Source organism: Acartia tonsa, chromosome 3 (genome assembly GCF_053477335.1).
Source record: "Acartia tonsa isolate MP-2025a chromosome 3, ASM5347733v1, whole genome shotgun sequence".
Classification (NCBI taxonomy): Eukaryota; Metazoa; Arthropoda; class Copepoda; order Calanoida; family Acartiidae; genus Acartia; species Acartia tonsa.
This window is the reverse complement of record NC_137262.1, coordinates 34,455,439-34,477,768: the sequence shown is the minus strand read 5'-3', so window position 1 is coordinate 34,477,768 and position 22,330 is coordinate 34,455,439. Positions and strand designations below refer to the sequence as shown.

At 33.6% G+C, this 22,330-nt stretch overlaps 1 protein-coding gene and 1 long non-coding RNA gene across 2 annotated transcripts in view; one reads left to right on the top strand and one right to left on the bottom strand.

Moving 5' to 3' along the window:
• Window positions 1–22,330, bottom strand: part of LOC145313969 (uncharacterized) — a 66,764-nt gene that overhangs the window by 3,690 nt on the left and 40,744 nt on the right. Inside the window, exon 10 of the mRNA XM_080153638.1 lies at window positions 8,753–8,809. Coding sequence (XP_080009764.1) covers window positions 8,753–8,809 — 57 coding nt within the window. The remainder of the gene's footprint in view (window positions 1–8,752; window positions 8,810–22,330) is intronic.
• On the top strand, window positions 6,022–7,330 carry LOC145313970 (uncharacterized). Its single transcript, XR_013877583.1, has 3 exons — window positions 6,022–6,145; window positions 6,676–6,742; window positions 7,162–7,330. It is a non-coding gene; the product is annotated as an uncharacterized LOC145313970 (long non-coding RNA).

Genomic DNA, 22,330 nt, shown 5'->3' with positions numbered 1-22,330 from the left:
TTATAACCTTATTTTTGTCATAAATTTAGGCAACCAGTAACTAATTATATTTTTACAATAAAAATACCCATTTTTATAGTCAAAATCATTAAAAAAAATTAAGTTTAACTTGCGTTGTACCGAATGTACTGTGGCCAATCAGAAGGCTGAATCAGCTAAACAACCAATCACAGCTGAGCTTGTCTTAGTTTCCCCCTTTGTTTCCGTATGATTTTCGTTTAAAAATGCAATTTAAATCGAATTTTTTTCATGGATTTTGACTATGAGATGTGGTGTTTTTATAGTAAAAATGTAATCAGTTACCTGCAATCTAAGTTTCTGACAAAGATAAAGTCATAATTTTGTGTCTAGGCGACGTAATTTAATATTGTTTTTTTCTTTTATAAGCATTGTAAATCTTTCAAAATTTTCATTGTACATAAAATGCTATTTTGAAATGCCTAGAACTTTTTTGTTATTGAAGCTGAAGGCTTTAAATTTCGGGTATTGGGTCTATTTGTGGCAGTCTTTAAGCAGTTAAAGCGTGGTATTTCTTGCAGGCGTCCTTTAAGTATTTGATAACATGAAATGCTTTGTTAAGTAAAAAAAATGTTTTTACTTTTTACCTGAATGACCTTGCCAGGTTTGCTGGCATCCTGTGCCCGCCAGGAAGGAAGTATTCAAAAAAAATTCCAACTCTCTGTTATGTGTCATACCCATATTTCGAAAGTCACTTAGTTATAGCCCTCGACCTTTTATACATAGAAAATGCACAGGGAGTGGGGGGGGGGCATGCTTACAATGCCACCTCCTCGCCCAGATAGCCTGATATCTAGTTGCCGAAAGTGTACGCAGTTTCCTGGGTGTTTCCTCATCCTCGCTCAATATTTACTACTAGCTACAAATCTTCAAACTTCCCTTAAAAAAATCAAAAATTTGAATGTGTAAACGATTTATACAATATACATTATAAATTTGAATTTTTTAAATTTTGATTTTTTTTTTTTGAAGTTTGAAGCTTTTTTAGCTAGTAGTAAATATTGAGCTAGGATGAGGAAACACTCAGGAAACTGCGTACACTTTCGGCAACTAGATATCAGGCTATCCTCGCCCATCCTCCAACAGGGGTTAATATTACAGATTGAGGGTAGTAATAGTTTATTAGATTTATTGCTTAGAAGAAAGATCATTTAATAGTTACATAATTTTTAAGTTTTAACCTGAATCCTTATAATAAAGTAATAGGATGTCTATCTGTTTGTCTGTACTGAAGGATCTCGCTAACCGCTGAACCGATCGGGTACTCCTTTACAGGGTAGCTTCTCATAGGCCCTGGGAAGGTTTATAACTATTTTGGGGGAGGGTACCACCACTCTCCCAAGAACAATCGACCCTAGAAAAAATACCCCGTCCAAAAAACATATTTTTATTTAATTTTTCAACTAAATATAAAAATAAGGGGGCGTCAGCCCCTCCCCCTAAAAAAAAGTCCACCCCCCCAAATTTTTTTTCTTCCTTAAATAAAAAAAAAATGGTTATCAAATTCAACTTCCCCCCCCCCCTCAAGTGCCCCTAGAGGCCTCTAAGGGCGTAGCCGCCAGTTGTATATAATAAGATGCCAGTAATTTGGCCGGTTATCCGGCCGGATATCCGGTAGTATGCCGGATATCCGGCGTTGGCCGGATATCCGGCCGGATACCGGATATCCGGCATTTGAAACCAACCGGATATCCGGTATCCGGTATCCGGCCAAAAAACTATCCGGCCCAACCCTAATAATTATACCCCTCTTTTTAACTGTATTACACCCCCTCACACCTTCCTCGATTTTGGTTTTTAAGGGGTGTCAAAAAGAGTGAGGGGTGGTAAAACCCTGTGCACGCCACTGGTATGCTATCATAAAAAGCGGTAGGCTTATTTTCTTCCGTTCTCATTCTTTTTTATTAGAGATCGTCTGCATGCTAGGGTCGCACCCGCTAGAATTTAATATACCATACAGTTTTAATGAAAACAATACAAATCTATCTTTAAATATATTCAATCAATGATCTAAAAATACTAGAATTTATTTATGTAAATCATAAGTGAAGGCCCGTTAGAGAGTTTAATAACATACACATAACTATGTATATGAAGGGATAGGGCAATTCAGTTAAATAATAAATTAGGGGAATTATACCGCTGCTTGTCAGACGCGTGATATTAATTGTTAGATTAAGATTCGACTAGAGCAAAAAGTAGGCTTTGCATCATGAAAACATTAAGCAAGTTTAGTTCAATTAAAGGGCTATATTCTATAAAAATACTGAGTTTACATTTTCTCGTATTCATTTGAATCCGGTGGATAGGAACCGGTTCTCATGAATACGAAAAAACTATGTCTAGCATCGTATTATATCCAGTTTTCTACGAATATAGAAATGTACAATCATAAGATTAAAACAAGTTTTTTTTAGCCGGTGCCTCCAGCACCTCGGGGCTAAAAAAACTAGTTTTATCTTATAGTTGTACATTCTATATCCGCGGAAAGCCGTTTATAATACGATGCGAGAAATAACTAATACAACCCTTGTTAGCTGGTAGGGAGGAGACACTTAAAAATATGATTGTTACCCAAAGCTTTTAATCCACGTTATGTTTGTTGGCTTAATATAATTTAAGGTGATTTTATTGAATTTGATTGATCGATTTCCAAACCGTTATTGTCCAAGCTAATTCTGTAACCAATGAATTATAACAGCAGAAGAGGTATTTATTTATCTTCCATCGTCATATCCCTTTAGATCCCTGCCTTATTAGTACGTTGAATGCGTACATAGATAAGATCATGCTAATCATTTTTTTAAACTTAAACTAATTGAACTAGCTTCTTTTTATGCGAGACATGTAGATTATTTCTTTAAAACATTTACAAAAGAAGACCAAAAAATATATATTTTATGGCTATGTTAAATGTATAATCATTGTAAGTACGTATATATTAACCAACTTTTAATAAGATTATTAATATTTGACATTTTTTTTCAACTAAAATACTTTTTGTATTTTCTGTCCTTGTCTATAAATCTACATTTTTAGTCAGTACACATGTTTTTGCTAGGGTTATGCGCGAAGCGCACTCGAGTTTCGACACCCCTATTAAACTAAAATCGAAGGGGGGGGGGGAGGTGTGATACAGACAACAAAAGGAGGGAGTGTTGATACACCCCTTTATATGTACTCAAAAAAGACACCTGACTTGCAAATTAAGTGGAGAAAGGGAATTTTCTCCCTTACCTACTTGTATTTTTAGGGGGATGAAGACACTCTCTTACACCCCCACCTTTATGCACGCCTCTGATATTAGTTTATGAAAAAGCGCACCAATCACGCACTAGCTAGTTCAGACAAATAATTAAAAGCTGCAAAAAGTCGGCAGATAAGATAAATAATAAATAGGCATGAGAGAATGAAAAATTAGACGGGCACAGTGGAATATTTGTGGAGTTTTGATTTGAATTTGTAATTCCTTCATTGTTAATTTTTCTGTCTGTAACGTTTGGAGAAAATAGTATTTTTTTCGGCTGCTATTAAAGATCGTCACAAACAATTTTGGTAATAATACTAGTAACTTTAATTTTACTGGATGCTATTATGCCATGTATGGCATCGTATTATAGACAATTTTTAACGAATAAAAAAATCATAAAATTAATACCAGTATTGTAAGACAAAGCCTTTGGTCCTTTGTGACTAACAAAACTTTTATTAATCTAATATTTTTATTTTAATATCCGCGAAAAAGCTGTCTATAATACGATGCGATAAATAACTATTATAATGTTATTTTTCTACTGTAACTTAGTGTTGGATTAAGGCATGATTTTGCCAATATATATTGAATACTTTTTTGATTGGATAAATAAATAAATCTGTTAGGATATTATTGTTTAACTGTTACTGTAAATTAGTAGATGAGCTAAATCACAGCAACGGGAATAACAATAAGAAATAAAGCACAAAATTCATGGAACGACATACTGGATAAGTTTTTTTATGAGTACCCAATATTTCTAAGACAACTAATGAGAAAAAGTATTGATAAAACTTTGGGTACAAGTATAATTTACAGTTCGAAGTCACTTCCTCCATCATAGATTCGTCTTTTTAAGCTTAACACTTATGATCCACTATAACAGTTTAGGGCGGATGTGCTGTTTTAAATTAATTCCCAAGTTTGTAGAAGTACTTTGGAACCATATTGATGACTTAACAAGTGTGCCTTCTTATTATTATTATTTAACTGGCATATCATTCCTTTTTCTACGATTACATCAGGATCAGGGTTACTGCACCTCAAAAAAAATATTTTGCCTGTCTTATAAATGAGATTAACCTTATGAAACAGCATATAGTACCTAATAAAAATGATGTCAAACAATACAAATGACCAAAGATATGCCAATATACATTTTACCATTGGTCAATTACAATGTATACTGGCCTATTATTGATGACGGTTATTCTTATCTAAAAAAGTTCATTGGTGTCTAAAGTCAAGACAATCAAATGAATGAATTTTAGACCCATTGTCTTATCCACTCCTTGAAATTTTTCTATAATACGTGTAAACATGAATTATCAAAGTAAAAGAATAGAGGTGGCATTAACCATGTTTAACTCTGTCCACAAGGCTCCCCCTGTCCTGATTTTGTATAATAGTATAAGGTCTTTGAAATCAGCCAATAGCGTCGGAATTATAAACGCAGCCGAGTCCCTACTGTAGAACAATTTGGTAACAAAAAAATGGGTCTCCACCACTTGGGCCAGGTGGTCGTCTGGATCGTAATGTACATCTATATTTATACATTTATTCATGAATTGGTTTTAAGCAAATACAAATGTAAATGCAACGTTTAATTTTTTAGTGAGGATTTTTTTCTTTAAGATTTTAATTAGTTGTGAAATTAATATATTGCGCAATTTTATACTTTTAATTCAAAGTTTGCCTTAAATGTATTAAATAAAATTATTTTAAAAGACACTTAGCAAAATTGTATCTTCTGCTCATAACAATCGAAACACAAAAAGTCACTATTTAATTCTAAATGTCTGTCCATCTGTTTGGTACCTGGTCAAAGTGTCTAAAAAAATTAGCCTTGTGACGTCATAAAGATGGGGGATTATCCATCTCTTTCTTATTACGTCGCATGGCTGATTTTTGAGACACTATGTCCAGCTACCTATTTTGTTAAAAAGAAAACCATGCTTTGGCGCTCGTTTGCTATCTAAGTTTTTTTTAATTAGTTGATGATTCCCCTGACAAATGTGAGTATATTTATAATTCTACGTCTACTATGTTGTGTTTGGGATTTGCATTTAAGTTAGAGAAATAATATTTTCTCGCCTGCTAATAGAGATATGTTTGAAAATGCTTTTAGAGAATCTCACTAGTGAAAATACAAGTCAATATCAATGAATTATTTCATCTACCTGTCTGTTTATCTTAGTAAATTGTTTTATATTTGTACCCATTAATATTGCCATCCTTGTTTTGTTAAAGATTTCTCTCCTAATATTTGAGGCCCAAAATGGGATGTAATAATGTAATTACCCTGAGAAGCAGTGCATGCAGGGAAAGGACATTGTATTGTAAATTATATTTGTCCCAACGTTTCAAAATACATTTTCTCATTATTTGATTAAAAACTTGTATGTTTTTATCAAATCTGTCTAAACTTTTTCACCAATAATTATAATCTTAAATAGGGGTGTATCTCAGTTTAAACTCCATTGAATTATCCCTTAAAAGCCATGTATAAACAATAATACTGTAATCCTTCAATATAAATGTTTCTACTTAAAGATTTCACTAAAACTTTAGAGTGATCCTGGGCAGGTTTTTAACAATTTTTAATGAGGGTTCATAAATTTTATAAATGAAAAATTCAATAAAAACCACTCAAAAAAATATAATATGTTCGATTTAATATACTCCTATAGGCTTGGGGCGCGACCGCTTGTACTCAGAGAAAAGCATATTACGTGTTTAAATATGATTACGCAATTTAGAAATCCTATTAAGCATACCATTATAACTAACATTAGGAAAAAACTACGTTTTAAATTTACCTAGTTTGCTTTGTACACCAAAGCTTGTAGCATCATCATGAAGTTAGGCCTTTTAGTGAGAATCTTTAAGTGAAGCTTTCTAAATTTAGGGTCTGTCTGTTTTTCCGCCCCTAACGGATAGTTTTGATTGTTAACTTTAGCATATGTTAGAATTGTGCTATCGATTTAAACTTTCTGGTAAATTTTCAGAGTTATAAATAAAACTTAGTATCTCAAATAACAAATATGCTGTTACTTTTTTTTGTTTATGCGCATTTGTCCGAGTTTTGCTTGAATGGGGGCCCCGCAATAAAGCATATAAGCAAAGTTACTCTATCAATATGGCATGTTAGTCCCTTCTTTGACGTATAGGCTATGTTACTGATGATATTTTTTTTTGAATTTTTAAACATTCTAAATAAAAATTAGGGATATAAAAATTTGCAAAAATTTAAAAATTTGTTTTTATATTTGGATTTTAATTATATTTAATTTTTTTCTGACAATCCTTTATTTTACTGTATAATACTCTTATTTTCTTTTTTTTCGCGGGAAATGTAAGAGGTACCCTATATTATGAAATAACTCATTTTTTTTACTTTTTAGTTTATTCTTTTGTGTTTGATGTCTTGTGCCTTTGGACAGCCTTATACTGATTATTCTAGTGGAGAAAGTATGTTTTATTATTATTTAGTAGCGCAGCTACTCTATAAATAGGGCTTATACGTATGTGCGTCCATTCACCTTACATAAGGTAAAATACATAACTTGTTTATTTATTGAGAAAGTGAATAAGAATATTTTTTTTTTGGGGGGGGGGAACCTTTTTTTTAGAAAACAGTAATTTTTCACATCCACATAGTATAAAAAACAAGAAGCTTCAATTGTTGTAAAGGAGAGCCTTATCTATCCAGAAATTAGTGATATCTTTAGGTAGAGACACAAGACAATCAGAAAGACATCTTTCTACTTTAGTTGTATGAAAAATTTGGGTTGATTTGAGCCAGCCTAAACAAGATATCATATAATACATTTACATTTTTGTTATAAAGGTAATATTTAAGTTTTTGGACAAACAATTTTAATGTTTAGATTTGTATTGTTCGGCTGATGGAAAATGCCCGGCGGGATTCCAATGCTGTGGGCAGCCTCGCTCCTTCGGGGGCTGGTTTCAAGCCTTATATTGCCTCCCAACTAATTTTAGATGTGAAGATATTGGAAAATTGTAAAGATTAAACAAATACAATTACTTTGAATATTATTTTGTAATTTACTTTTAAAACTTCTTTAAAAATGAGCTGTGAAATGATTTTTAGGGTCAAGAAACTTATTTCGTATTCATTCGAATCGGGGGATTGGAACCGGTTCTCATCCATACGAGAAAACTATGTCTAGCATCGTATTATATCCAGTTTTCTACGAATATAAAAATGTACAATCATAAGATTAAAACCAGTTTTTTTTAGCACGTGCCTTCGGCATCTCGGGGCTAAATAAACTGATTTTAATCTTATAATTGTACATCTTATATCCGCGGAAAGCCGTTTATAATACGATGCGAGAAATAACTATTATCATATTTTTAGAAACTTTGAAAGATTTTCAATACTAAGATCTACGCCCCTAGATGCATCTAGGGGCACTAAAGTAAGGGGGAGGGGGGGGGGTAAGTAGACCCCCCATTTCCTTCTTAGTTAAAAAAATAAAGTATAAAGTAAAAAATCTTCCCTTGACCTATTAGAAGCTACAGAGTTTATGAGGAAAAAGGTAGGTATAGCAGCTGATACCAACAATAAAATTAATTCGGAAAAAAATCACGAAACCTACTCATATTTTCAGTTGTCGTTGGGGGTCAACGCATAGTTAAATTGACGACCTCTCCATCTGCTGCCCCCAAAATATTATTTTATATTTATTTCGCTTGGTGGTAATACCTTATTCCTGTATACATAGACATTCTGTTACTTTTATACATGGATTATCATAATGAAGTGAAGTTATCAAAAATTACGTTATTTAAGTGGTCTTTGGTCATCTTGAACAATAAATTTGAAACTCAATGGATAATTGAGAGTTACTTTTATTACCAATATTATAACATATTGGATACCTAGATAACTGTAAATGCAATTTATAGCTTATTGTTTTTTAGCTTTTCCACCCTTTTTATCTGGTTGCAAATGATTTTAATTTTATTTTTATTTGAATGAGATATTAACAGCTGCACATTTAGCCGCAAAATGCCGTCTTAAAACGTCTGATAAGTGAATCTGGTACCATCCTCCCAAAAAACTTATAAAAACATGTGAAGCGTCATTGTAAAGAAGAACCATATCGGTTTAGTGTTTGGCGAGAACTTTAGGTACAAACGGATAGACATATGTACAGACATTCTGTTACTTTTATATAAAAATTTGTTTCAAATAAATGTAGACTTTCCAAGAGGAAAAGTTATTATATATTAGCTACTCTATAGGCAGTGTTTGTTGTTCATAATCATATATGTATTGAGACGTTCAGAGCTATGGTTGTTTACCATGGCGTCAGCATAATTAAGACTTACAGGCGAGACTTGAGAATTAGACGCTTTGCCCTAGTCTTAGGCCTGCTACTCAAACAAACCCCAAACTGTTATACAGTATGTTATGTGATTTATAATTTGTTCATATGAAAAAAATCTTACCTGGAATAGGCAGCAGGCAGACAGGATCAGGAGGAGCATAGCGACGAACAACAGAACCTAAAACAAAAATAATATAACACCATTGAACATTTAACCCTTAATCTTCATTTTTTGTTACATTTACTTTTAAAAATACATGATATCTTCAATCTAAAACAAAGAATTCACTCAAACTACCGACTCCCAATCCATTTTTTTATGAAACAAAAATACTTTTAGTCCTTTCTGGGCATATAACACTGTGGTGAGTTATATACCGATGGGTTACTATCCCTGTGGGACTCTTGTAACTTTTTCCTAACCTAAACTAAATTGAGCATCATAAAGTATCTCAACGAGTTCATGCGATATGTGGAAAACCAGCAGATAACTTATTTCCATGCATAACAAATTGCCTACAATACTTATTTGTAAAATTAAAAGCAAACAAGAAAATTGATTAACTGATGGTTTAATTACACACCTCTCACCCTTAACTTATTTTCAAACATCATTATTCTTTTTTTAAGTTGGTTCACAGCAGCATCAAAATTTAACAAATTTGCTTTTATGATTATAAAGTTTAATTTTTAATCTTTAATCTTGTACGTTTTTTCTTTATCTTTTACAATTTTTATTACTTTATTTCTATTACTCTCTATTTTTTTTTAGTATTTTCACCTTTTTTTCACTTTTCATCAGTTTTTAAAAGCGAAGCTTTTCTATAATTAGGGTAGGTCTGTCCGTGCGTCCGTGACGAATAGCTTTTTTCGTTAATTTAGGCATGTTATAATTGTCCTATTGATTTCAAACTTTGCACGATGATTCCTGTAGTAGTTAGGTACGATTTAGAAAGCGTAGTATCTCTATAATCGTTACCAGTATGTCCGTACGTTCATTTTCAACATGTTGTTTTTAACACTTTTTTACAACAAACTTTTATATGATCTAATTATCCGATTGATTTGATTTTTGGTATACTGATTCCTGGGACAACAAAGTACAATATTATTAATATTAAGCGAAGCAACTCTATAAACAAGTCCTAAAATGTAAGTATGTTCTTAAACATTATCCTGCATTAAGCAATTTTTCAACAAATTTACTTACAATTTTGCTTTGACTTTTATACATTTATATTCTGATTATTCAGTTCTGACACTCTACCCTTTTGTCCTACCGTTTCAGAGCTTTCCTTTTATGGATGTTGTCATCCTTGTTTATACTACAATCATAAACAAATTGCTTTTTAGTTTTAGCTATTAATTTCCCATCCCCCTTATCTTGAGCAAAAAATGCATAGGATAATTTGTTTGTAATTGGTTTTAAATAGAGACATTTATAGATATAGTAGCGTATCACAAAGGATTGCTAATTATAGAGAAGCTACTCTTTAACTTATGTATTTTTAATCTAATAAATAATATGGAAGCTTGATAATTATGACAGTCTTTTAGTAATTTGTGCCTCTAGGGGCACTTGGTGTGGAAGAGAGGGGGAATGGGAAGTAGACCTGGAACCTTTGTTAGGCTACATATTAATCGAGAACCTTCGGTATAAACAGATAGTCAGACAGACTTGAAATTAAAATAATACCACTTTAATAAGCAGTCATTGACCATTTTATATCGACTATATAACATTTTAAAAGTTACCCAAACTGACATTATTTACTAAGTTTATTTGTGATTACTTTTATTTAAGAGATTTTTCCAATTTTTAACATTTACAAAAGGGCCTGCTTTATTGCTTCAAGATCCATGACAGATCTATATAGGAAATAAATGTCTATAAACGAGCTCAAGTTTTCCAAGGAATAAATGTTTAAAACTCATAGTGCTCCAATAATCCATAATAAACTCTCATTGCCCAGAACAATAAAACCCAATATTTTACTTTATTAAGAATAAATTCATTCTTTTTATTTCATCTTGCTATCTACATAATATTGAAGTATTTTAATTCTATTATTAAAAAAGAAAATTTATATTCATAATATAGTAAATTTAAGAAAACTTAGTTTTAAAATGAGTTGATTCTAGCGCCCCTCCCTAATGTGTCCAAATTTTGAAACAAAAATTAAAAACATTTTAACCCTTTCCTGACAGTTATAAAAAAATATATATTGGAAAATAAATTCCGCAATTTAAATTGCATTTTTGAAAGAATGAAAATGGCTTTATTATAAATACGTATTTGAAGATTAAATTAAGAAATCAAAAGAAAATGGAAGAAAAAGCAAGTGTTAGAGAGTTTTTTTTTAAAAAAAAAAACAAGAAAACGCTAAGACAGAATGTTAATACGTTCATAGTATCAAAGGCTTTTTTTATAAAATAAATAACTAAAACCAGCCGGACAGAAATTCTAACGTAAGTAGTTGAACTTGAAGTAATCTTTATGTGTAAGTTAATATATTTATCTCTTTCTATTCTAAATGCATAAGAATATTTTAAACTAGCAGATGTGTACCTAGCATCCAGGGGCTCTCAATTAAAAGGGGCAGAAACAGGCTAGAAAAAATAGCTCAAAATCATCTGAAAATGAAATAGCCTAATACCATCATGAGACCTATTTAAAGCTTACCTAAAATAGAGAACCCAATTGCTTCAGTAGTTATTGAGATCTTAACCTTCATAAAAAAAGTGGAAAAACATATTTTTGCAGACAGACTGACAGGCCAATTGAGATGCAAAGTAGATGCTCATCACCCTGTAAAATTTTACCAGGAAAAAATTCATCTTTCTATCAATCAAATGACAATCAGAGCATTACCGATAGACTGACAGACCAGGTAAATTATATAGTGGATGCTTATTTGTAAAGGAGAACCATATCGATTCTGCGTTTATAGAGATCTTTTAGTACAGACAGACACACACACACACCAAGATCCATTTACTTTATTTTAAGGACTATAGGCTAGACTTCTATTTTCAATAGAAGAAAAGTAACATTTCCCTACAGAAATTGATGTCATCTGGAGGGTTACAGACAGACTAACCGACTAAATAAGGTAGAAAGTAGATATTCATCTATCAGGAAAATCTTCTCTAGAAAAAATCAGTCGTGATCGTCTGTCTAATTTAGAATTTGATTAATAAAATTTTTACATTTTAAATTAAATGCCTTGCAGGGTATTTTCGACAGGCTGATGGAATAAGTAAATCACATATTGGATGCTTAAAGGTATAGGGTATATTCTCAAAAATTAAAACCGTCTATCTTTAATAGCAGATGGTGAATTATGTTTTACCCTCAGACGGACATTTCTAAATAAAGAGGGGAAAAAATATTATATTTAATAAAAAAGCAAGGTCAGCCAAAGTGAGGATTAGGGTGCTTTCCCATATTGAGTGCATATCGAGCATTGAAAATACACTTCCATATTTTAGAAATAAATTGTAAATTAGAAGGGATAGTTTTTTTTGCATAAGCCTAAATGCAGGGGGCCCTAACCCACCAAGGTTTACCCTTGATGTGCCCTTACTCTTGATAAGATATTAATTATAGAACATATAGAATTTCTAAGAAATTTTAAAGCTAAACAAGGATGACATCATTTATAAGTCCTTAGTAAAGCTAATAAACATGGAAATCTTTACAATAGAATTTATATAATATCTTTGATAGTAGATGCATATCAAAGCATTCCAACGGACAAAGTAAGTTCATCATTATGGGGATGTTTTTAATTCCAGCCATTGATCTTTTATAACTGAAGAGAAATTCACGTTTACTTCTTTACGGTTTCTTTCAGACAGACAGACATTTCAATTAGAGTTCAAAGAAACATATGATAACATCCATAAACTTTGTGAAGTTCATAAAAATCTAATAAAATAGACGGACAATATGGTTAAAACATTAGATGTCAATAGAAATATATACAGTAAACTTAAAACATAAAATACCATAAAATCTAATTACTAAAACTTTGGCATAATGGACGGACTGACTGACAAAGTTAATTAAATATATATGATGCTTTTTAGTCAGCGAAATCCTCACAGACAAATTTGCTTTTAATTTTTAATTTTCAGTAAATCATAATTCTGATTTTGTACCAGACAGACTTACAAAGTTCAAGTAAGATTTTCTGCTAAAATATTTTTTAGTAGAGATGCTACTCTATAATTTATAATATAATAATTTTTCCTAATAACTCGGACCCTAAGGCGGCCTGAGGCCGCTTCGTCAAATCTTAATAATTGCATTAGCCTTCTACCTTTCCAGTACGGATATTTAATATTCTCAAGAGCATTACAGACCAGCAAACAACGTGAGCTGTAGGCTAGTTATCGATATAACAAACTTTTAGTGATATTGTTACACATATATTTTAAAAATATTTTTTACAGACATGTCCTTTTAAAATAATTTGTGTTAAAGGATTTTTTTTCATGAGACGATTTAGTTTGAGTCAAAACAAGAAAAATGAGATCTTTTGGTTTTATTATTTACTGTGTAATTGTTTGAGTTAGATTTGTGACAGGGTTCTAAAGGGATGAGACAATAGCCGATAGATTAATGCACATCCCCAATGAAGATACACATAATTACCTGTATGTGGTGGTTTAGTGGTTGAAATGTTTGAAAACTCAACTTAATAAACCAGCCAATCAATCCTTATACTAAAGTAACAGGATGTCTATTTGTCTGTGTGTTTGTACTAAGGGATCTCGCTAACCTCTGAACCGATCGGGTTCTCCTTAACAGGGTAGATTCTCATAGGTCCCGGGAAGGTTTATAACTATTTTGGGGGAGGGTACCACCACCCTCCCAAAGAGAAATCACAAAAATCAAATTTTTTTTACGTTTCTCGATTTAACAAAGATAGTTCAACGAAACATAAACGTCAAACGCAACATAGACATTTTTAAGTATAAAAAAAACATTTAAAGTGCCACTAGAGGCCTCTAGGGGCGTAGCCGCTAGTATTCAATAAAGTGCCCAAAGTTGTTAAGCCAACGAATAATAAAACTTTGGGCACTAGTGTTATAAATAGCCCAATGTCCCCTCCCTTCCTAGTAATTGTTTGAGTTAGATTTGTGCAGTTAAAGAATTATTTTTTGGGCTGCAGTCTTTTACCCAATTGTATTGCAATGGCTATTTGACATGCAAACAAGAATAACAATATTCATTATAAATCAATTATAAATCTTGTTATATTAAGTGTATTTGTCTGTGAAAAAGGATCTCGCTAACCGATTAGCTGATATAGTTCTACTCTACAGCAAAGCTTCTCATTGGTCCAGGGATGGTTTTATATATTTTGGGGAAGGGTATCTCCATCCTTCCAAGAGAAATCGCTCTAGGAAGAATGACTCCCCCCCCCAAAAAAAAAAATCTTTCCTTTTCCTTTCTAAAACGAAAATATAAGTGAATTCACCTCATTTCTTCAAGTGTTCCTAGAGGTCTCTAGGGGCGTAGCCGCTTATCTTATATAATTGAGTATTTTACTTTCTAAATTGGATAGTCCACATTTTTTTGTTTTGGGAAATGGATATAGAGAGAAATTCTCGCATTCCATGGTAAAATGTTTTTCCTGGCTGGCTAATATAACGTTACTCCCCATCTCTCTTTTTGACTTTACCCTACCTCCTTCCCCTAATCATGGAGAAGCGTAGTGACCAATAATTGGGCACTATATTCGCAACCTAAATTGATGAAAAAATTACCATGTCACAATATGCACGTATTATATATCCATTTTTTATGGATTTCCTTCACTACTAGCTTACATTAAATGATTTTTCACCAAAAAAAGCCCCTATCAGCTAATTTTATTTTCAAAATCGACCTCTGATTCTTGTTGACTGCCGAGCCCTGATTTTTATGGCAAAAATATATAACAGAGTGGCTTTGGTCGTCTAATTTCAAGCAAGCACACATACTAACTCATATGTGCTAAAAAGGTAAAAAAGGTTACTGTATATAATTTACTTTTCGTGCACTTTAGAAAATGAAATATCCTGTCATTCAGAATCCACACACCCCTCCTTAACCGAACTTTAGATTAAAAAAATTTTCCAAACATTTGGACAATTGGGCGTTCAAATAGGACCTAGTGGTAGTTAGAATCAGTTGAGAACAAAATCCCAGCTGTTCCTTCTTGCCAGATATCCCCATTTTAAGATTTTAAGTAAAATTACACTAAATATCCAAATAAAAACTTAAATCTTCTTTCTATTTTTAGTATAATTTTAGTGAGACAGTCCCAAAACAGAGTATCTTTGCTCCTGTGGCCAAACTGACTGCCTTGAGTCCCTAACAGAGAGTGCCTTTATGTGTTAACACAAGTAGGGATTCGAACCCATTCCCAAACTAACCAAGGAGGAATAGCTGTGTATTACAGCATAAGGTCAGTATTTTCACCACTGACAGATGGAGGGCAAGGCCTATCCTAATAAGAAACAGGATCATTCACCCACAGGCACCAGTGGAGCACCTTGGAGGTCTGCACCACATGTTTTCTGGGGTGTTGTTCACCTGGTCCTGCACCCATGAATTGGGCAGTTTGAGACCTAATGGTGCCCTCAGACTCCCATTAACTCTGCCATTTATGACAAGCTTAGAATAATGTCACACACCTGGCCCCTGAAATGGTCTGTGAGATGCCCCCTGCCAATCACAGATCAGAACAGCTGCCATGGAAGGATAGCTGCAGGTGGTGGGCCGCATACCTTCACTCAAGATGCAAGTTAGCCCTATTCTGATCTTGATACTCTAGGCAATCATGGTAGTGTGCATCTTGAACTATGCCCTGAGTCTTGGAGGGTTCTTTCTGAGGGAGTTGGGGACACCATAACTGTTTGACAAACTCAAGCTGATGGTAATAATGTAATATACAGCTATTCCACCGTGGATAGTTTCAAACAGTAACTGTGTCCCCAACTCCCTGAGAAAGAACCCTCCAAGGTTCAGGGCATAGTTCAAAATGCACACCACCATGTCTCCTGGAGGATCAAGATCAGGGTAGTGCTAACTTGCATCTTGATCGAAGATATGCGGCCTATCACCTGCAGCTACCCTTCCATGGCGGCTGTGCTGATCTATAATTGGCAGGGGAGCATCTTGGTCAGCTCTAAAATGACCTCATGAAATTTGATGGGGACAAGGGCTGTGGCTTCATGAAAGCTGCCCTGGCCAGACAGTTGATTGTATGACTAGAGTGTTTCTTGTCTTAAGCTGCTGGTTGTGGGAGGGACCCTGGGCCTTCCCCAGGGTTGGCAGGGCTAGGACCACTTGCTTAATGTGAGTGGGGGCGACCATGGCTTCTCTCCCTATTGATCCATACCATCAGCTCGGGTTTGTCAAACAGTTATGCTGTCCCCAACTCCCTCAGAAAGAACCCTCCCAGGCTCAGGGCATAGTTCAAGATGCACACTACCATGATCTCCTGAAGGATCAAGATCAGAATATGGCTAACTTGCATCTTGAGTGAAGGTATGCGGCCCACCACCTGCAGCTATCCTTCCATGGCAGCTGTGCTGATCTGTGATTCGCAGGGGGCATCTCATGGACAGGGCACACGCCAGGTGTGTGACATCACTCTGAGCTTGGCCCAAAAGGCAGGGTTAAGTGGGAGCCTGAGGGCACCATTGGGTCTCAACCTGCCCAGTCCTTGGGTGCAGGTGAACAACACCCCAGAAAACATGTGGTGCAGACCTCCAAGGTGCTCCAGTGGGGCCTGTGGGTGAATGATCAGGTTTCTGGTTAGGATTGATCTTGCCTTCCATCTGTCAGTGGTGAAAATACTGACCTTATGCTGTAATACACAGCTATTACACCTTGGTTAGTTTTGGGAATGGGTTCGAATCCCTACTTGTGTTAACACATAAAGGCACTTTCTGTTAGGGACTCCAGGCAGTCAGTTTGGCCACAGGAGCAAAGATACTCTGTTTTGGGGCTGTCTCACTAAAATTCTACTAAAAAATAGAAAGAAGATTTAAGTTTTTATTTGGATATTTAGTGTAATTTTACTTAAAATCTTAAAATGGCGATATCTGGCAAGAAGGAACGGCTGGGATTTTGTTCTCAACTGATTCTAACTACCACTAGGTCCTATTTGAACGTCCAATTGTCCAAATGTTTGGAAAATTTTTTTAATCTAAAGTTCGGTTAAGGAGGGGTGTGTCCAGTTTTTACAGTTTTAAAAACCTAGAATGCAGGCTAGAACAGGGATCTAAAAACTTTTGTGCACTCAACCTAATGAACCAACACAATCAACATTCAGTAAAAGTTCCCAAAGTTATTAAGTCAACTAATAAGAAAACGTTATTATCATACTTTGGGGACCTGTGAAACAAACAGCCTAATGTCCCCTCCTTCCTGAGGCGGGGGTCAGGATTTTGAATTTTTAGATAATATCAAGATCTTATTATAGGGCTGTAAATAAATAGATAATATTCTACTGCAAAATATTATGCTTTTTTTTAAAGTGATGCTTTTCGATAATTTGATTGTTTACGTCTGTGAGGCGTGATGGATAGCTCTTATCGTAAGTTATAAATGAATCGTCCAATCTAGTGCAGCTGGTTAAGCGATTACTTGGATAATTAGGCATAATGCTATGATTACAGAAGCTTCATAAATCAAGGAGGGAGGGGACATTGGACTGTGTATTACTCTAGTCACCAAAGTTTAATAATAACATGTTCTTGTTCGTTGGATCAACAACTTTGGGGACTGTAATTGAATTTTGATTGTTTAGTTCATTTATTTGAGTGTTCAAACGTTTCAACCGCTAATTGTAATCTACAGAAAGGTTAATTTTGTGTATCAACAGTGGGGATTGTCGGCCATTGTCTTATACCTTTAGATCCCTGATAGACAGCACTTCCATATGATTATTCTTTCTTTATGATTGACTTAAAACTAATAAACTGATTTTGGATTTTGATTATTAAGCTTAGCTTTTATGGATGTTATCATATTGGTTTTTCTAGGATCCCATGGCAAAATTGCAAATGTTACTACTTGTTTGACTTGCATTTTTATTTACTTTTTATTTAACACATAATCTTAAACAAGTTTAAGATGATCTAAAATAACACTTGTTTATAGCCGGATCATAATAAAATATTAGAACCGACTATATCATTAAATTGCGGAAAAATTTGAGGCAAAATATTTTACCTACAAATGAAATATCTCTTCTTGACAGAAAGTACGTTTATCCACAACATAATAACAAGGATGACAACTTTAATAAAAGCGAGCACGACATATCAGGCGGACAAATGAACATAGACAAACATAAAGTGAATATAATTCGAATATTATATTGACAAACTAAAATTTAAGATTCTGGAGTGTCTGAGCTTATTTTATGATGTCCAATCGTCTTAGAAATCACCTTCTCAAAAATAATGGTAATAGGACAACTACACCATGAAAAGATTATTAAATGTTGTACAGATGATATTTTCTTAATTGTACCCCATAATTGTTTTATCAAGCATCATGCTAAGTTTGACAAAATTAAGAAATTTATAACATACTAAAATCAACCAACAGATATAACCTAATTGTAGAACAACTTTGAATATAAACGGCATGCATGAAAAAAAGAACTCTAGACAACACAGCTCAATACAACAACAATATAGACCAGCTCATTTAGTAATAATTCAAGATTAATAGGTTGTGATATGAACATGATACTATCTAAATGTTTATATTTCACTTCGTAGATAGAGACTGACATTTTGAAATTTTTGATCGGAGTTAAGTGAAATTTCACAAATAATACGAAGTAGCTTTCTCTGATTTTTTCTCTAGCTCAGGTTAGGTTGCTTTAGGTGATTGGTAGCCCCACAACAGAAGGCCACTTCAAGTTAAGGCCCGGCAGTATTGGTAGCCGCCTCACTTGTTGACCAATAACGGCATGCTTAAGAAAAAAAAATAAATTTAATCAATCAATCTAAATTGAGGTTCACCCAGAGTAAAGCTGCGACCAGCTGTAAGTGAAAAATCAGTAGCTTAGTCGCTTATAAATAACTAGCGGATACGCCCCTTATTGGTTCAGCTGTCAACGAGATCCTTCGCTACAGACAAAAAAAAAGCTTACCACTTTATAAAATAGGATATGTAATAGGATAAATAAGATAAGGCTGATCAACTGTTTTTATAAATAAATGTTTATTGTGCCTGGACAACATATTTTAGGTTGCATTTATTTCAAAGACAAAAATCTACTAAAAATGCTGAACAAATAGAGTTGTTTGTTGTACTTTATCATTTAGATTGGTTTTGAAAAAGTCTTATATCTCAATATCTCAATCATCCAATGCACATTCTTTTCAGTTCATCTATTTTTTACATCTAACGATTGCTAATTATGCCTCCGAAATTTAAGTAAGTAAAATTTGATAAATTTGTATGACAACATCCAAAAAAGTACAGCTTAACAAATAAGAAAGTCAGACAAACGAACGTAACAAAATATAGAGTAACAATGCATTTTATATCCAACATTATTTAGATATAACAAAGTAGATAGGTAAACAGATAGTTGGATAGATAGTTTTATAGTTATATCTAGATATGTTTGCACACTATTGATAAAATCTACACAAATTTTTGCAATAGCAACAAGGTTCAATAGGTGTTTCTAAAACAGTTTGGTTTGCTTCTAAAGTCTAAATAGCAATTACTTCTAAAAAAAGAGTAATATTTTGGCATGTTTTTGTAGCCTATAGACCTTCACAGTTTTAGTCAACACCGAAACTCCCTCTATATTTGACAAATTGGATTTAAAAACTGGTTTTAATCATATAATAATACATTTTTATATCCGTGGTTTATATCCGTGTTATTATACGATGTGAAAAACAACTATTAAAATAACACCTTCATTTAGATAATTAGAAAATTAGTTTTGAGTTTAAAGGAATGCACCGCTAAAAAAATACACACATTCATATTTTATGTATTTATGGTTAACTACCTTAGATCTTTTTAAATAGAATCTAAGACGACTGGCAAACATTATTGGGGTAATAGGAAAAAAATAAAGGATTCTGTAATTTATGATTATTCTATGTGTATCTAATCAAGTGCAAGTTGCAAGAGAATCTGGGATACTATCTACTATGATTATTCTATGTGTATCTATCTAAACTAGTGCAAGTTGCAAGAGAACCTGGGATACTATCTACTATGATTATTCTATTTGTATCTATCTAAACAAGTGCAAGTTGCAAGAGAACCTGGGCTACTATCTGCTATGATTATTCTATGTGTATCTATCTAAACAAGTGCAACTTACAAGAGAACCTGGGATACTATCTACTATGATTATTCTATGTGTATCTATCTAAACAAGTGCAAGTTGCAAGAGAACCTGGGATACTATATACTATGATTATTCTCTGTGTATCTATCTAAACAAGTGCAAGTTGCAAGAGAACCTGGGATACTATCTACTATGATTATTCTATGTGTATCTATCTAAACAAGTGCCAGTTGCAAGAGAACCTGGGATACTATATACTATGATTATTCTCTGTGTATCTATCTAAACAAGTGCAAGTTGCAAGAGAACCTGAAATACTGTCTACTATGATTATTCTATGTGTATATATCTAAACAAGTGCAAGTTACAAGAGAACCTAAGATACTATCTAATATAATTATTCTATGTGTATCTATCTAAACAAGTGCAAGTAAGCAAGAGAAGCCAACCACGACCCTTTACCATTGGAAGAGCCATGTATCCTGAAATACTGAGTATAATCATCTTAGGAATTTTTTTTCTATTTTGTAAAAATTTTTCCCATGCCCCCACCCTAGATATACCACACTTTTCTGGGATCTTGCTGTGTCAAGTATCAACTGTTGGGAATATCAAAGGATGACTCCATGCAAAATTTGAGCCGGATCCGGCCAAAACCGGCCGTGAATTTTATAAAAAAAAACTCGTTTTTTTCCGGTTTTTAGGGGGTATCTGTAAATCGATTCAACTGGAGCAAAACCGGTTGGAGGTACAAAAAATTTTACTTCACATGAAATTTAGCCAATGCAATTGCCTACAAAAATGTACTTCATCATCAACTTGATTGGACAACTATTTCCCCTCCTAAATGTCCATTAAAACCTCGGAAACGGCAAAAATCGCCAAAAATCACGCCTTCGGCGGCGAATAACGGCTAAACGGTCAGTCGGAGGCGAATGAAACATAAATAAAGAAATGTCCGCCTCAAAAAGTTGTTAAATATCAAAGAGATGCTTGAAGTCTCTAAAACGACTCCTTCCCCTCCTTTAAGGGGAAAAACTGAAAAAACGTCATTTTCAAAAGTATGCCCACTTCGTGGGTGTGGGGGGCACTGAACCCGTCACCCCTGGGTCACCAAATATAAAGTCTAGGCGGCTCACATTGCTGAATTTTCACCAAGTGAAAGTCTTGTGTCATTATCTCTTATGAGAAAAAAGTTATTAAAGAATTAAAATTTCAAATTGTGATTTTTGGATCTACTGCAGTTCATGGTAAAATATTGCTGGTAACGAATGCTTCCTGTTTCCTGGCAATGTTAGAAGATTCCTGGATCTAGCATAACAAGAAATATTTCTGGAGCCACCAATGTTTAACTTTCCTGGTTGCCAGCAATTTATGCATATTCCTGGCCACTGCCATGTTTGAAATATTCCTGTTAAAAAGCAATATTTCCCTTTTTAATTCCAACTTCCCTTTTATTACACTTACCCCACAATTAAAGGTTGATAAGATTCACACAACTCAAAAGTGGCTATTTTGGCATGTTTGTCTGATATGGTGGGGGTTGGGAGGGTAGTGGTGTTTTTCTGTTTTAATTGAGGGAGTTAGGAAATGCTATAAATAATATTGCTACGCTCTGCTACAATTCACAGTATATTAAAAACCTAAAACTGATCAAATGTAAATAATGAATTAGAGAGGGGGGGGGGGGGGACTGAGACAAATATCATAAAAATTCCTTATTTCTGATTTTTATCAACAGTTAATAATACAACGTTTACGTAGGTGTAAAAAGTAACAATGTAAAAGTAGTCAGGAAAAACTTTAAGGTTAATAGGTCCTGGGAAGGTTTTTAACTATTTTGGTTGATTTGAGGGTATCATCCACAATCCTCCTAAGATAAACCGCCACTAGATATTATTATAATTTTTTGGTTTATCGGTTAGCAAGATCCCTCTGAGTACAAAGACAGTCAAACACACACAAAAGCGGACACCCTGTTACTTATAAATAAGTATGAAACTCATTATGTAATTGTAACTTACTTTTCCTAAATATTTTACTTTAAATTATAATCCTTCGCTACTTTATATTGTAGATTATAGCAGTTGCGCCCCTAGCATCATGAGGCTCCGTTTTAAATTGATAGAAAGGGGGCAGAAAATAGCCTAAAACCATCATGTGACCTTGTGAAACTTCTCTAAAATGAAGAACTCAATCGAATCAGTGGTTAGTGAGATCTTAATTGAGAAAAAAAATATTGCTATATTGTCAACCTTGCTTGCTTGAGTTTACAAAGTATAAAAAGGAGGGAAGATAATTTGAATTTAAAACACCCGCCAAAAGTATCAGAGATTGAAATTTAAAAATGGTTAACCAAT